Source organism: Pleurodeles waltl, chromosome 6 (genome assembly GCF_031143425.1).
Source record: "Pleurodeles waltl isolate 20211129_DDA chromosome 6, aPleWal1.hap1.20221129, whole genome shotgun sequence".
Classification (NCBI taxonomy): Eukaryota; Metazoa; Chordata; class Amphibia; order Caudata; family Salamandridae; genus Pleurodeles; species Pleurodeles waltl.
Genome location: NC_090445.1, coordinates 1,103,894,687 through 1,103,912,019, shown reverse-complemented (window position 1 = coordinate 1,103,912,019; position 17,333 = coordinate 1,103,894,687). Strand labels below are relative to the sequence as shown.

The following is a 17,333-nucleotide window of genomic DNA, read 5'->3' as shown; positions in this document are numbered from 1 at the left end:
CCCTTCCAAGGATAGATGAGCTCTTAGAAAGATTGGGGAAAGCAAAATACATGTCTACCCTTGATTTGACCAAGGGATATTGGCAGATCCCGTTGGGTCCCGAAGACAAAGAAAAGACGGCTTTCGCTACTCCCTCCGGATTGTATCACTTTAAGGTTCTCCCTTTCGGGTTGCATGGCGCCCCCGCCACCTTCCAGCGTCTCATGGATACCATATTACGACCTCATACCAGATACGCGGCGGCCTATCTGGATGACATCGTTATTTTCAGTGAGACCTGGGAAGACCATGTGACCCACATAGATTACATCTTCTCGGCTTTAGGGAAGGCTGGACTGACCGCCAACCCCGCAAAGAGCCGACTGGCTTTTAGGGAGATCTCCTACCTGGGTTATCACATTAGCAACGGTATACTTCGACCCCAAAAGAATAAAATCGAAGCCATCCTACACACCAATGCTCCCACCACGAAGAAGGGAATCCGTTCCTTTTTAGGTCTAGTGGGGCACTATCGAAGGTTCATTCCCCACTATTCCAGTTTGGCGGCCCCCCTAACCAATCTTTTAAGAAAAGGACAGCCCAACAACATCCCACAACTAGACCCGACTCAACTTCATAGTTATCATACCTTGCAAAGGTATCTCACCACTCAACCGATATTGAAATGTCCTGAGTTCGACAAACCCTTTCATCTCCAAACGGATGCCTCCGATGTGGGGGTCGGGGCCGTTCTCTTTCAAAAGGATGAAGATGGGGTGAACCATCCCGTCGTCTTTATTAGCCGTAAGCTATTTCCCAGGGAGAAAAAATACCCCATTATAGAGCGCGAATGTCTTACCATTAAGTGGGCAATCGAAAGTCTCCAATATTATCTTTTGGGCAGACCTTTCCTACTATATACGGACCATGCACCCCTTACGTGGCTCTCAAGATACAAGAATACCAACAATCGTATTTTGAGATGGTTCATCGAACTCCAACCTTTCTCCTTCCAGGTTTGCCACCTCCCTGGTGACCTTATGGGTCAGGCTGACTATCTGTCCCGCTTTCCGGATCTGGTGGGGCTCGATCAGCCCCATTCATGTGAGGGGATGTGTAACCGGGCGCCCCCGGACGCCGCTTCCCCGTCGAAGAAAACGACCGACAAGGGATACCCCGGGGGCACCCGAGGGATTCCTGACGTGATGACGTCCAACGTCATCCGTCAGACAAGAACAGCCGACGAGAGGCGAGCGGAACGCGACGGAGAAAGAGAAGCCGACGTCAAGCAGAGCCGCAGAGAGGAACGCCACGGATCGCCGAGAGGGAAAGGAAGCCCCGCCGTAGACGAGGATCAACGCGAGGAGAGCGGAAAGCCTTGGGCGCCTCCCGCCCCTGCCGAGGCGAAGTCGGGAAATCCCCTGCAAGCCGGCCACGTCCCTGGAGGGGCGTGGCCAAGCCAGGTACGAGCGTACCGGGACTGGGGCTGGGGTTCTGGGTGGTTGGCTGGGTTTAAGGGGGTTAAGGAGGGAGGGCTGAGATCCTGTAAGGAAGGGGAGCTCATCTGAGTAGGAATACCGGTAAACAAAGAATAACCACACCCTCCGTACCCAGACCAGTGAATAAAAGAGTAAGAGGGTCACAGAGAGGACACAACAAAAGGAAGGCACGAAAAGAAAAGTAACCCCACATTCCTCCACCTCCACAGAACCCCCCCCCCCTTTCACTCCTTACTAACCCTTATTAAGCCATGTATAAATAATTTGCCCCACTTACCTGTTCCTTTTTTCCTTCTTTTATTTGGGAAATCCTGGGCCATGAATACCGGGTGAACAAGACCTCTCCCTCCGAACCGGACCAGGCCGTCTCAAGAAGACCAAAGAGCCCTGAAAAGAAAAGGGAATTATTTTATTTTGGACTTGGAATATAACAGTTTGACGGACAAGTCAGTGTTATAAATCCCAAACGAACAAGAAAATAAACATACTACCCCCTTAAGTGCTGTGTCTGTCACCTTCTTCCAATATTCCCTGGACTCGGGGAAAAGACCCCGCCACACACTATTTCCTGGATGCAGAGACGCTCCGGGATGCAGCAGTTGGACAAGCAGTCCTTAGACACCTGTTCCAATGAAGGAGAGCCATTTGTTTTTCCCACCATCTGCTTGTACTGTTTCATGTCACATTTTTTATAGCGCAATAACTTTCTGTTCTCCCGGCTCTAATCAACAAGCGTTAGCTGTAAGAACTGTTCACGCTGTCTCTTTATATAACAGTATGTTGATATTGTACATGCAGAAAATGTGCTACTCACTGCTTGATATTCCGATTCAAGCTTGTGAATCTATGAAAGTTCCAATACTGGAGTAAGAAATAAGTTACCTGTAATTGTAGTTCCTCAGTATTGGAAACTGTCATAGATTTGCATGCGACTCACCCACCTGCCCTGGGGAGCTCACATTCATTCTCTCAGTAGTACCTATATTAAATAACTAATGTTTGGCAAATCTGAGGGGCAGCTCCTCGCAGGAAGGTTCTAGAGGGTGGTGTAATCTGATTGGTTGATTCCAGACATTGGTCTTTTTTTTTTTTTTTTTTTTCTTTTTTTTTACAAAATGACTACGATATGTTTCTAAGATAAAGGCCTAATGCATGTAATGTTTGTATGCATTTGAGCATAGCTTCTGTATTACACCTGGGACTCCCGTCTCGACGACTGGGAAGGATTCAGGCATGTGAATCTATGAAAATTTCTAATACTGGAGAACTACAGTTACAGGTAAGTAACTTATTTCTTCTCACAGCGGGTGGTCTGAGTCACAGGGTCAACTTCAAGATCTGGTGTTGTTGGACCACCAGACCTTTCACTCTCTGCAATGATGGAATCACACCAATCTGTCAAAAGGGTGGCCCTTTCAGGACCCTGTGCCTCAGACCCTCACGACAGATGCTTCACATACAGGTTTGGGAGCTCATCTTAACAATCTCACCGTACAAGGGGAATGGGACTCCAACCAACAGACTTACCACATAAATCACTTGGAATTACTAGCAGTATTCCTAGCACTCAAATCTTTTCGGACACAAATTGCACACAAAGTAGTGTTGCACTGACAATATGACATTGTATTATCTTCAAAAACAGGGGAACACACACTCATCCTAATTATCCCTTTTAGCCCCAGTCAATTTGGAGATGGCCGATTCACAAACGCATTCAAATAGTAGCAGAGTATCTCCTAGGGATGGAAAATCAACTGGTGGACCTGTTAAGGAGAATGCAGCAACAAGTCAGCGAATGGGAAATTCACCCGCAAATAATTTAGAAATACTTTCAAATATGGGGAACTTTATAACAGACCTAAACCTATTCACCACAAAAGAAAACTCAAAATGCCAAAACTTTGCATCCAGATACCCTCATCCATAATCCAAGGGCAATGCTCTACGGATGAATTGGTCTGGGATATTTGCTTAAGCTTTTCCAGCTCTCCCACTCATTCCATTTCTGGTAAAGACGACGAGACCTCACTCACCTTGATTCTCCTAGCTCCCACATGAGCAGGTCAACATTGATACACAACACTGCTGGATCTATCTGTGATACCTCATCACAAGCTACCAAACAGACCAGATCTGTTGACTCCGAACAGAGGTCAAATCAGGCACCCAAATCCCAGCACACTCAATCTTGCGATATGGCTCCCGAAGTCATAGAGTTTGGTTACCTACAACTTCCATCTGAATGTATGGATATTCCAAAGGAAGCACGCAGACCCACAACTCAGCAATGTTATGCTGTTAAATGGAAACGTTTTGTGTACTATTATCAACCCAAAAATATTTGACCAAGACTTCAGTACAAGATATTGTATGCTATTTGTTACACTTACAGAAGGTGAATCTGGCATATTCCTCTATTAGGCTTCATTTAGCAGCTATAGCAGCCTATTTTCAACACAGACAGCATATTTCCCAATTTAGAATTCTTGTTATAAAAGTTTTTATGGAGGGACTTAAGGGAGTAACCCCACCTAGAGTTCCTTCAGCTCCTGCATGGAATTCAAACATTGTACTCGCATCACTTATGGGCCCATCATTCAAACCCATGCATTCTTGTACCCTACAGTTCTTATCATGGAAGGTTGCTTTTTTAGTAGCAGTAACTTCTTTAAAAAGTTAGTGAAATCAAGCTTTCACTTTGGAAGAACCGTTATTTCAGATTCATAAAGAGAAATTAGTTCTTAGTACAAAACCAAAATTCCTTTCAAAGGTAATTTCCCCTTTTCCTATCAGTCAGTGGATTTGCCAGTCTCCCTTCCTCAGACAGATTCAGTTGCTAAAAGAGCACTATACAACCTTGATGTTAAGAGCTCTCACGTACTATATAGACGGAACAAAAGATTTTAGAAAGTCAAAACAACTTTTTGTAGCATTTTCGGAACCTCACAAGGGTAAACCTAGCTCAAAAAATTGATTAGCCAGATGGATAAAGAAATGTTTTCAGTCTTGTTATCGTAAAGCTAAAAGACGAATATCAGTAGCTCCTAAAGCTCATTCCACCAGGAAAAAGGACCTTGAATGGCATTCCTGGCAACTTACAAAGGCAGATAGATGTAAAGCTGCTGCATAGTGTACACCACACACATTTACTGAACACTACTGGGTAGATGTGTTAGCTCGCCAATAAGCAAATGTTGGACAGGCAGTACTTTGGACAGTATATCAAGCTACTCCAACTCCTACAGGCTGACCACTGCTTATTTGGAGGAGAGTATAGTCTGTGCAAAGCATTTGTATCTACAGCTACACATGCCATTGAATGGAAAATTTTGCTTGCCCAGTAGACATCCGTTTGTAGAATGTACTGCTGTAGATTCACATGCGTCCTCCCTCCTCCCCGGAAGCCTGTAGCCGTTGCAGTACCATATATTGTAAATATGTATATACATTGCATGGCCATCTCATTTATTATATCTATATATGTACACACTCTTTACTTCACCCGCATGCGGGAAAACAATCTAAGAAAGGACTCCATGCGCAGTATCACCAAGAAGAGGAGCCACTCGATCTTGTTACTCAAAAACCTTCTTCGAAGAAAAACAACTTGTAACACTTGAGGCAGACCTATGCAAAGCATGGGAATCTACAGCACTACATGCCACGAACAGATGTCTTCTGGGTAAGTAACATTTTCCTTTTTGTTCATTAATACATCTAACTATGTTTTTCTAGGAATAGGGACTCTGCTCCTTTCTTAAATGGGAGAACCTCTGTATACCGTCATTCCCTGTTAATGTTTTTGTTTCTTTCTGAATTTTTTTGTTCTTGTTTTATTACTAGCGGTTTCTGCTGCATTTTTTTTTTCTTTTTTTTTTTTGTCCTGTATGTTTATTTCAGATGACTGAATTACATTTTTTCACAAAGACCATTCTCACAAACAGTTTCATGTTCTTACTCTGAAATGATTTTAGTATTTTTTTAAACTTAAAATTTAAATTCTGTGGGTCTTTCTAGCATTTGAATGTTAGCATAAATCTGTATTCGATAAAATATCTTGGAAAATGTTAAGAATTTCACAGGTCATTTAATAGTACTGTAGACCGTATTGCTTCATAAATTGGATTAAATGTTTAAGTTGTGACAGTTTGCTTGTTTAAATGCAGTGCATAATTTAATGCGTATTGAATGTGTTAGTGACTTCTATATAACAATGTGATAGTCGCCAAATACAAAATATACACCTTTTAAAATAGAAATATTCTCTTACAAATCTCTAGATGTGGGCGATATTGGTAGCAGTGATCCTCATCATAATAATTATTATAATAGGTAAGTGCCTGCTTATTCATTTGGTTTGAGGTTAATGATTCTAATATAAGAACATGCAGATGTAAGCAAGTCTCAATAAATGCTGCATTTGTATCTTTATTGTGTTTGTCAAAATCTCCTACAATATAACCTAATTTATTCCAGTGCTGAATGGGTGTTAAAGATCCATTGCTGGTAGAAACGCTGGCAAAAATAACTTCTGTGCTGTAAAATGTGAATATAAATGCTGAAAGATCATTATTTTTATCTTCTGAGTAATGAGTATGTATTCCGTGACATTTTGTTTGGAAAGAATGACCAAGTTGAACCAAAATTTAATACTGAGGCCTTTTTTGAGCTGGGATTCCTGATAAAAATGCAGTAAAGAATGAACTGTATAATTAGGTAAGACAACTGGTGCAGAATATTGTATTGTTTAATCATTTTGGGCTCACAGCGTTGGCTTACTAACTACAATGAAAATGTTTGTGGTGGAAATGGATGACTTGTCTCTATTGGCCATCAGTAGGTTATGCGCTATGTAGCTTCTAGTTATGAAACAACTGATATCTTATACAGGGTGTTAAACCAGTTGCTTGGAAGTCACAAAGATTATAAGGTGTATTTTGGAATCATCTCTCGACAGCCCACATTTCATGATTGAGTTAAACATTTGTATGTCCATTGAACATTATTGCACAGCTCTCAATCTCACGTAAGTTCTGATGTTCCTTTCCTCGTTACACTAGTTGGCAGCTCAGTTCTTTATTGTTTTGGCATTGAGAACTCTTTGGTAATTTGTTTTCATGCTGTTAAGTGAATAATGTGTTTAAATTGTTATTTACTGGAAACGCCTTCTGCTATTTTACTGTTGAATTGTGTTGTTCCTACTCGCAATTAAATCAAGTAATTGCTCTTTTAAGCACTCTATCTGCACATTTTCATTTTGTACTTTTTACATTAGCCCTTTAGCTGAAATGGTTATCACTTGCACAGTGTTTTCCTGGAGTAGGGTCCTGTTGTATCAAGTGAAACTTATGGTACTTTATTGGGTCTCTCATTCCTACTCATCGCATGGATCCTGTGGGAAGCGTTAAATTGCCATATACTTAGTTGTGAATAACAAGTTATCTGATCATTGCAAGTGGCCAAAGGCTCCCACGCTGTTACATGATATATGCAATGAGCACTTTCAGCCACTTAGGGGTCCGTCTGTCTACCAATATCTTGGGCAGTTGATACCTTGAAGTCAACATGCTGGTTTGCAGTAAGCAGCAGGATTTGTTTTTACCACAGCTCCGAAAATGAATTACTGCAGCTCCATTAGAATTAACATTTAGCAATATTTGTTTTGGTTATCAGCGCCTGGAACCAAAGACTGCAGTACTTGTCACTGAGGCACTACAATGTTGGGTATGGTTTATCTGTGAAAACGTATACATCTGTGTTGTCGTGTAGCAGCTTAAAACGTTATGTAACTGATGTTCTGCTACCTCATTGTAAGTCTTCCCATCCCAGCGCTGTGGTTCCAATACTCGTGTTTGTCAGAAACGCATTATCCATCTTACTTATCTTTGGCTTAAGTGCATTACTGTATTCTTGAAGTTGTTTTTCCAGTCATTTTCTCCATTTTCGATCTCCTACCCTATGTTCCTTCCCCGTGTATAGGTACAGAATAGAGTGCCAATGTCGTGTATGAAAGTGCTAGAGTTTTTAGAAAACTGTAAACTTGACAATAAGCGCTGGTTTCCAGCAATATATTATGGTATAAATACTAGATAAATCAGTTACGTATATAGTTAAGCTACATATTACAAAACAGCACACTAACCAGTGAAAACCCCACGCAAGTGTTTGATTAACATAATATTGGAAGCACTATATTTTCTGCAAGGATATGAGATCAGTAGGTGATAACTGCATGGTAAGGAATAGTTCTTCATCAAAAGAAATCGTTCTTAGAAAATTTAGATAGTAAGATAATGTGCTATAATTTCAGAAGGAGAGTAGAGCAACAAATGTTGCCACCTTCCTCGGATATAGTCTTATATTTTGGACCTTCATGAATGACCCTGTAATATCAAGGATTTTTAAATGGTATATGCATAATTTTACTTAGTTGATTCCAAACTAGGTTCCAATTAATGGCTATTTTAAATTTTGTATTTTTAGTTTTGCTTTTTTTTTTTTAGTAGAATCTGAGTTTTTTTTCCTTAAACATCCAAATAATCATGCTAGCAAAAACTGTTTGTAGTTTAACATATCAGACTAATAAAGATCAAGGTAATGATTGTTATCTTACGGTATGCAGACAAGCAGGAAAAACACTATAGAAGTGTAGATATGCAGGCATAGTGAGATAAGTAGAATTCAAGTGTCAGAGGGGCAGCACAGACTCTCAGTGGGTCTAAATCCCACGAACTGACTTGAGTGCTTGCAGGCACATTAAAAGTTCTGCTGACCCTGATGGGCATCTACTGTGCTTTACTGCCTTATCATGAGGTGAGATAGTTATACTTGATTGAAGTTAGATAAATGAAGATGACAGCTGCGCACGGAAAGGGTAAAATATCACAATGGCGAGGACACTGGGTAAGGTTATGAGGCATTGACCCTACATGATGTCTTTGCTGGAATCTCCAGGTTCTTCAAATCTGGCATCACTGGTCATTCCTATACAGGCATTGTCTTCCTCTCTAGCACGCACAATTATTTTAAAGAGTCAAAGGTCTCTTTCAGGTGAGTTAAATTCTTCTGTGCAGGCTGTAGATCATGCGAACAATGGCTGAACAAATAATGCTACAGATACTCAGTATGGGTTATCTTATTTTTTCCAAATGCAATTTCAGACATTGGCTATATTCATGTTCCATATTCTACTGAGCCCTTGAACTTCACTCTACAATGTCTTACTAGCAGCTTGAACAGGCCTGGAAATGTCCCTTGTCTTTCAGTGCGAGGAACCAAGGATTCACCTTAGAGGGGATCTTTGTGGCAGTACATTGGAAAACATGTTCCTCATGCCATCATTGCTGTTTGCTATGGTATTTACGTAATGTGGTCAGCATCAATTTTCTAATTACGTATCCAGAATTGTGGGCGGCGTATTCGGTCTGTACCATGACTGAAATTGCAACATAGTAACTTTTGTTGTGGCTTCTTGCTAGTGAAATATGAATAGGAGAAGGAAACGCAAATCAGCAGTTGGACTAACCAAAAGCCAGAAACCGGACAGGTTACGACCTCATCCCAGGAAGCATGTGAAACACTGTATGGCGAACCTTCTAGCCTCTTGCTGAAGGCTACTAGTTAAAAGCTGGCTGATCAACTTGCCAGTAAGCCCGCTGATCCTTTTCTGCTATACAAACATTTGGGAATGCTGTTTCTTGTCACATGACATTTTGGGGTTATCATTTGCAAAACAGGAGTAAATCTAACTCTTATGGTCATGTGAGGGCCTGCTTGTGTCACCAAGTATTTTGTTTATTTTGCTTAGCTTGGTAATTTCCTAGCAGCTTATTTTATTAAATGTATGTCTTAAGTATGCTGCATTGGAACTTTCACGGGCCCTACAGTATTGGGTCTTTTATAGATTCACATGCTTGAGTCAAAACCCTGTTGTCTTGCTGAAAATCCCTGGTAGTTTTAGGAAACTGTCTATAGTTTCCATAGTTCCAGCAACAGTGTGTGTTAATTAGCATGTTCTTATTGGAAAGAAACCCCCTCCTCCATTCCCCCCAGGCCCACCCACAATAAAGGGAATGCTCCCTTGGCAGGTGATGATTCCGTGTACAACGCTCCACCAAGCATTTAAACGAAGGAGGTGCAAAAAAGTAGTCGTATTAAATTCTTAGTGGTAGCATTTTATAAAGAAGCACCAGAATCCCGTCAGAAAGAGAACTGTGTTCCTGTAGAGTTCCCTGAATCTTTTTCAATGTACTACGTTTGGAAAAATCCAGCCGTCTGAACTCCCACATGAATTGTTGATGACTGCAATCTCTTGAAAATTATCAAAGAAGGACCAAATCTGTGCTGATGAAGATGTGTTTGTAACACCATAAACAGCAGCAGCCCTGGTGATATCGTCAACAAATATGGTGTATGGCTTAAACTTACACATTCACTGGAGATTCTGATGTCTTTTGCCATAATCTCAAAAGCACAGGCTGAGTTTGTTTGCTCAACTCCTGATACATATTCTGAATTCGTAGCAGGAGGGGATATTAGTAACTAGAAGCACTCTGATTCAGCCTACTTCAACTGGATGTTTAGTATATCCTGGACTATGTGTCTACTGAAGAAAAATACAATCGTACGCCAGGTTGAGACTCCAAAGGGACTTATGAAGCTCAGTATGAATATGACTAATGTCTCATACTGTCAGTGACCCTACAAATCCAAGCAGCATTTCTGGGATCGACCTATGATGCAGTTACTGTTAGCCTTTGCAAATTCTCTGCAGCAGTTGATTGAGCCTTTCCAGGAGTTGATACACAACAGCAACCTTAATTTGCAGTTTCCCAGTGGAGAAGTGTGGCACAATGGTTAGAGAGGCAGACCCTGATGCAGAGATCTGGCCCAGGACCAGGGTTCAAGTCCTGCCTTGGCAGGTCTTGGGCTCAATTCCCTTGAACCAGATAATTCTCACCTCAGTGCCTAATCTAATTAATGGGTCCCACTCTGTAACTCTGGGCAATACCTTGCTTAATCTCCACAACGGCCCCAACAGCGCTTGGATGCCTGGCTTCACCCTGGTGGTGCTCAGGAGTGGGCACCTCAAAGGGAAAAGTCAGGAGGGGTACCATAGCGGTATGCGTACAGCACCTTGAGACCCTAACGGGTGAGTAGTGCTCTATACAGGTGCGAAGTTTACAGTTTACAGTTTTTACAGCAGGTGCCCACATCTGTGCTTCAGCAACATCCTCATCAGTGACCATCATACCTCCTGAAGCAGTGCTTCCTCAGCCATCTCTGTTGCCTGAACAGGGCACCACAACAACGTAAGCAGTTGCCTCCACCACTACATGAATTACTGCTCCTGATGGGGCGAGGATGTCCATCAGCAGGACAGTGTGTAGCGGGATGAACCAAAGGATAAGGGGGGAGGAGAGGTACCTGGGGATGATCTGGAAGATAACCATGTGTTTAGTATGTTGACCAGGGCAGGCATAATTATCTCCACACCCTAGAGACCGTCAGGATAGGAAATGATTTGCACTTAAGGTGGAGGGCAACAACACCAATCCCCAACCAATGACCTGTCAAAAAGGCTTCTTAGTCATGTTTGCAGGACAACAACAATCATGCTTGAATTCCCTTGCCAACACTCCTCATTCAGTCCACAAGAGGAGGATGTCCCCCTTATGCATCAGATGGAGGAAAGTCACAACTAACTGCTGGGTGTTACATATTGTGGAAGCTGGAGACACATTGTAATTTCTTCAAAGAGCACCTTATCACCCTCCTGCAGAAAAACATCCCTTGCATCTTTAAGAGCTGCATGAAGGGCTCTACCGACAACTCAAGGAGGCTAAGAGAGCCGCCATCATGACCCTCATCGACTCAGCATCCAAACGCACAAAAGGACTTTTTAAAATACTCTAAGAATTCTACATCCCACCAGACCCAGAGAACACCATTCACTTCTTCCAAGAACTCTGCAACACTCTCTAAGACTACTTCCACTGCAAGATTGCCAACATCTACAAAAACTTGGACCCCAGCCCACAATTTCCGACTTCAGCTCTCTTGACCCCCCTCCCCCCCACCCCCAGCGCACACCAACAGCACTATCTCCGCCTGTCACCACTCAATCCACCTCAGCTATCATGTCCTCCATTCACTCCAGGCACCCACTGACCCATGCTAAACCACCTGTTCAACTTTGGAACCATCACCAGCTTCCTCAACACCTCCATCACCTAGGCAGTTTTTCCGGACAAATGGAAACATGGGGAAATCAATCCCCGCCTGAAAAAACCCTTTGCCGACCCCAAACAGGCAATTGTGGTGCATGCCTGTGGAGGACATAGACCAGAGACTTTTTCCAGTTGACAGTGTATCCGGAGTACTGACTAAATTGGGTGAGGATGTGCATGATTCTGTTGGGTGTTAAGACCAGGTCTGTAACATAAAGCAAGATGTTGTCAGTGTAGAGTGATATCTTGTCTTTGCAACAGTCCATCCATTGCAGGCCTCAGACCAGGAGGCACGCCTTATCCAGGGTGCCAGCAGGTCCAAGGTAAGAGCGAAGATTAATGATGAGATCGGACAGCCCCGTCGGGTATCCCATTGGAGCGGGAATATCTGAGATATTTCTCCGTGAACTGTTAATTGTGCTCGGGATCAGTGAAGGGGAGTTTTATCCACACCAAGAAGCTTGGGCCAAAACCCATCCTGGCTAACACATCATACATGTGTGGCCATTTAACCGTGTCAAATGCCATTCTGGCGTCCAGCAGTACAGTACAATCATCCTGACAAGACGTTAGGGAGACGGCATAAGTACAGTGGTGCTGTGCCCCTGGCATGAAGCTGGATTGGTACGAGTGAATTAGAGTTGTGATCATCTGGATCAAGCTGGATGCTTATCGGGCCAAGTATGTTATATGGTGAGTGGTAACATCTTTTGCATTTCCCCATTCCCCCGCCCCCCCCCCCCACCCCCCCAAACTTCACCCCACCCTACCCCCTGGTATGACTTGCCCTTGAGATGTGTTTCTTGGTGGAAGACAACATCTGGGGAAAGACATTTAATATATTTTAGCACAAACCTTCCCAACACCCCCCCAGTTTAATTTTGTCTCCTAAGCCATTGACATTCGAGGATCTTAGCTTAATACTCGTAGCAGCTGTTATAGCGGCCATGGGTGTGTGTTAATCTGGGGTACTGTGCGCTCTGTCCTGTGTCGGGATGGATCAGAGGTTGGGAAGGGAGCCCGAGCTTAGTGATTGGGATTACTGTCAATGTGTCACAAAAATACAACACTAACAAACGCAAAATAAGGATAAAAAAAAAAACTAAGTCCCAAAACTGGTCATCCCACGTTCCCTCCCTGCATGACTGACTTTAAACTGCCCGCCTCCCAACTTTGCAGCTCCTGTTCTCCTGAACATTGTACAAACTTAGTGAGGGTACGGCTGAAGTAGAGTTGCCCCTTTTATCCGCACCCCCAAAATGGAAAAAATATTTGTTATCAAACTCTGAATCATCATGTGGATAACTCATGCTTTTGACGTCGACGGCAGCCGGATCCCAGTTCAGAGGGGGAAATACCAGCTCATTCAGAGTGGCAGAGTTACAGGGCCTAATTAGTCGTATCACTGACTAGCACGTGCCGTCTCGTGTTATTTCAGTAGGAGCCTTGAAGGATTGTCCATCAAGAAATCTGTTGTGGTGATTCTGATGGATACAACTACCTGTGGATTCCTCACCTCATGAATACTCCCATGGCGCCAGCATTCGACGGAAATCTTCTTACTAGTCTCTGCACGTCGACGAGGACGTCACTGTCTCGCACGCAACGCCGTCTGACGTCATACAGGCAATAAGAGGTCCTCGACGACGTGCAGACGTCAGTTCCCTTTTTTCCGTGCATTCGAAACGGTTATCTTCGAGGGAGCAACTGTTACTCGTGCGGTTACAGTGTATATCTTGCTACGTACTCTTTCTCTGTGGAAATAATGTCGCAGAGAAAGTCTGGATTTAAGCCTTGTCGTCAGTGTGGAGGCAAGATGTCGGTGACGGATCCTCATTCCGATTGCCTTTGGTGTTTGAGCTCCGACCACGACGTCTCGACTTGTGATTCATGTCAGCACATGAATCCGAAGGCCCTTAAAGAACGCGAGGCGAAGCTGTTTATGGCCAAGTCAAAGGAGAAGCATCACAAGAAAAAGTCTTCTCCAAGACATCGGCGTCATCGAGACTCCCGGCGCCGTAGAGAATCTCGGCGTCATTCAAGGGAGGCTCGTTCCAGGTCTCCGGATCGGCGCCGAAGGACATGGGAGGTCAGCCCCACGGTGACGCCGCATCCTTCGACGCCGTTGCCCTCTCCGGCGTCTCCAACTTCGCCTGGACAGGCGTCGGTGATTTGAGGTATTGGAGCCTCAAGTGTTTTCTCCGGCGCAGACGCCGAGGCCGGCGTCGGGGTCGCCTCCGAGTCAGGCACCCCAGTATCCGGCTTTTCCCACCCCTGGAGCCGATAGTTCCGCATTCTTGAATGCGATGTATGCCATCTTCCAACAGATGGCTCCAGGGGGTGCTCCGGCTGGGCCTTTGGCCTTTTCTTTGGGTGATCCTGCGCCTCTTCGGCCGGCACCCTTTATGCCCTTTCTCCCGTTTGGGAACGTGGGCTCGGCGCCAGTGTCGGCGCCGGTGGCCGCTCCGGTGGCTTCGGAGGGATTGGCCCCAGGGATTTCCATCCCGTCGACGTCGAGATTTCGGCCTGTGACTCCGGTGGGTCCATCCGTTTCAACTGCTCTTCAGTCGGCGCCGAAGTTACCTGTGGCGCCGGATGCGGCGTCGGTGGCTTCGGAAGATCGGCGCCGATCTCCGACTTCGGCGGAGGTATTGTCGACTCCGCGGATTGAGCAACGACTGCATTCAAGGAGGCGTGCTCTCCGGGTACTAGAAGAGCAGGAGTACCAACGAGCCCTAGAGGAAGGAGAGCTAGAGGACTCGGGTGATGGGCTGCGTGGACTGGAGTCGGCCAGTGGGCTGGACACTTCCCCTGAGTGGGACCTTTCGTCCCCGGGGGAATATACCGAGGAAGCTGCTTCCTTTCATACAGTGGTACGGAAGGCAGCTAGTTTTTTGGACCTGCCTTTGCCGGTGGTGGAGGCGAAACAAAACCTTTTGACAGAGGTGTTGCATCCGGCCTCAGCCGCGGCGGAGCCTCTATTACCTTTTAATGACGCTCTGCTGGATCCGGTTTTAGAGGTGTGGAAGAAGCCGGCATCTTCCCCAGCAGTTCACAGAGCCGTGGCCAGGAGGTATCGGACGGCTCCAACTGATCCTGGTTTCCTATCTAGGCACCCTACGCCGGAGAGCTTGGTTGTGCAGGCCTCCTGTTCGTCCAAGTCAGCGCCTGGTTCTTTTCCGACGGTGCCTGGGGACAGAGATTCAAAAAAGCTGGAGGCGCAGTCGAAGAAGATTTTTTCGTCCTGCAGTCTGGCATTAAAAGCCACCAATGCAACCTGTATCCTGGGGAGGTATATTCATGCTCTGATGGATGACATCTCCTCTTCGTTTACAGAGCTTCCCCAGGGTCTTTTGGATCTTGTCTCTGATGCCCAGGCTGCTGCGACCCAAATTATCCAGACGGGACTGGATACCACCGACTCGGTAGCCAGAGCAATGGGCACAACTGTGGTGGAAAGGAGACAGGCCTGGCTCCGTAACTCGGGCTTTTCGGCAGATGTACAGTCCACATTGTTGGATCTCCCGTTTGATGGGGACAAACTGTTTGGGGCTAAGGCTGATTCGGCCTTGGAACGGTTTAAGGAGAGCAGGGCCACGGCTAAGTTGTTGGGACTCCAAGCTCCTTCTTCCACGGCCTCTTCCAGATTCTTCAGGAGGTTTCGTGGATTTGGGCGTGGCTCTTCCTCCTCTTCCTTTCGGGGAAGATATCAGCAACCTGCCTCTTCCCATCCCTATAGATCTTTTAGGGGGAGGGGTAGGGTCCGCACCAGGGGAGCTTCTCAGCAGCACTCTGCCTCTTCCTCATCCTCTGGCGGGGTGCGGCAGGGGAAGCAGCCTTAGGCTTCCACCATTTCCCACTAACTCCTCTCCTGTAGGGGGAAGATTACAGCATTTTCTCACCAAATGGGAGACTGTTACGTCGGACACTTGGGTTCTCAGTGTTGTGGGAAAAGGCTACACCCTTCCCTTTCGGGAGTTTCCGCCCCTCATCCCGCCCCGCCCTTCGTATTGTTCACAAGAACACCTCCTGTTGCTAGAACAGGAGGTAGAAGTCCTCCTTTTAAAGGGCGCGGTGGAGTTGGTCCCGGAGCAGGAAAGGGGTCAAGGAGTTTACTCAAGGTATTTCCTGATTCCCAAGAAGGATGGTCGTTTGAGACCAATTCTGGACCTGAGGATCTTGAATTTGTTCCTCAAGCAGGAAAAGTTAAAGATGCTGACCCTAGCACAGGTGCTTTTGGCGTTGAATATGGAAGACTGGATGGTGTCTGTCGACTTGCAGGATGCTTACTTTCATATCCCGATACTCAAGTCACACAGGAAGTATCTCCGGTTTGTGGTGGGATCGCAACACTACCAGTTTGCGGTCCTTCCGTTTGGTCTTACTTCAGCACCTCGAGTCTTCACGAAGGTGATGTCGGTGGTTGCGGCAGAGCTCAGAAGGAAGGGGATAGCAGTATTCCCTTACTTGGACGATTGGTTGATCAAAGCCAAGTCCCCGGAGCTTGTGTTGCGTCATCTGCAGTCAACAACCCAGTTGTTGTTCGACCTGGGCTTTTCGGTGAACGAGCCCAAATCTCACCTAGAGCCCTCTCAGCGCCTCCTGTTCATAGGGGCAGTACTGGATACAACATTGGGTCGGGCCTTTCCTCCGCCTCAGCGGATTCAAGATATTCAGGATTTGGTTCCAATGTTTCGAAATGGAGCGGTAGTTCCAGTCCTCAAGGTCCTTCGTCTGCTCGGTCTTTTTGCCTCCTGCATTCTGTTGGTCACGCATGCTCGCTGGCACATGAGGGCTCTTCAGTGGTGCCTCCGAAGGCAGTGGTCTCAACACAGAGGGGATCTCGAGGGTACTGTCAAGATCTCCAGAGATGCTGCTGTGGATTTGAAGTGGTGGATTGCAAGCAACAATCTTTCACAAGGAAAGCCGTTCCAGCAGTCGCCACCAGTGGCCACAGTCATAACGGATGCTTCCACTCTAGGGTGGGGAGCTCATCTGGGGGATCTGGAGATCAAAGGTCTTTGGTCTCCAGAGGAACAGATTTTTCACATCAATCTGTTAGAGTTACGGGCTGTACGTCTGGCTCTCAAGGCCTTCCTCTCTTCCCTTCGTGGTCAGTCGGTACAGGTCCTAACGGACAATACTACCACGATGTGGTACATAAACAAGCAGGGAGGAGTGGGGTCGTACCTTCTCTGCAGAGAAGCTCTTCGACTATGGTCCTGGGCAAAGGACCATCGGATTTGCTTGATAGCAAACCATCTGGCCGGAGTTTTGAACGTGCGTGCGGACAGTCTCAGTCGCCACTTCTCGGCAGACCACTAGTGGCGTCTCCATCCAGATCAAGTCCGTTTAATCTTCCAGAAGTGGGGGTTTCCTTGGGTAGATCTGTTCGCCACTCGAGAGAACGCGCATTGTCCGTTGTTCTGCAGCCTTCAGTATCCGATGCAGGAAGCGTTGGGGTACGCGTTTCAAATGACCTGGTGCGGCCAGTTGCTTTACGCGTTTCCTCCCATACCCTTGATTCCTCGAGTATTGAGGAAGATTCGCCAAGACCGGGCTCTAGTAATCTTAATAGCTCCGGATTGGCCAAGGAGGGTGTGGTACTCCGACCTTCTCCAAC

General features: G+C 45.7%; 1 protein-coding gene across 1 annotated transcript in view; it reads left to right on the top strand.

The window, feature by feature from the left end:
- The window catches only part of VAMP3 (vesicle associated membrane protein 3), a 137,883-nt gene that overhangs the window by 88,781 nt on the left and 31,769 nt on the right, over positions 1-17,333 (top strand). Inside the window, exon 4 of the mRNA XM_069240208.1 lies at positions 5,762-5,813. Coding sequence (XP_069096309.1) covers positions 5,762-5,813 — 52 coding nt within the window. The remainder of the gene's footprint in view (positions 1-5,761; positions 5,814-17,333) is intronic.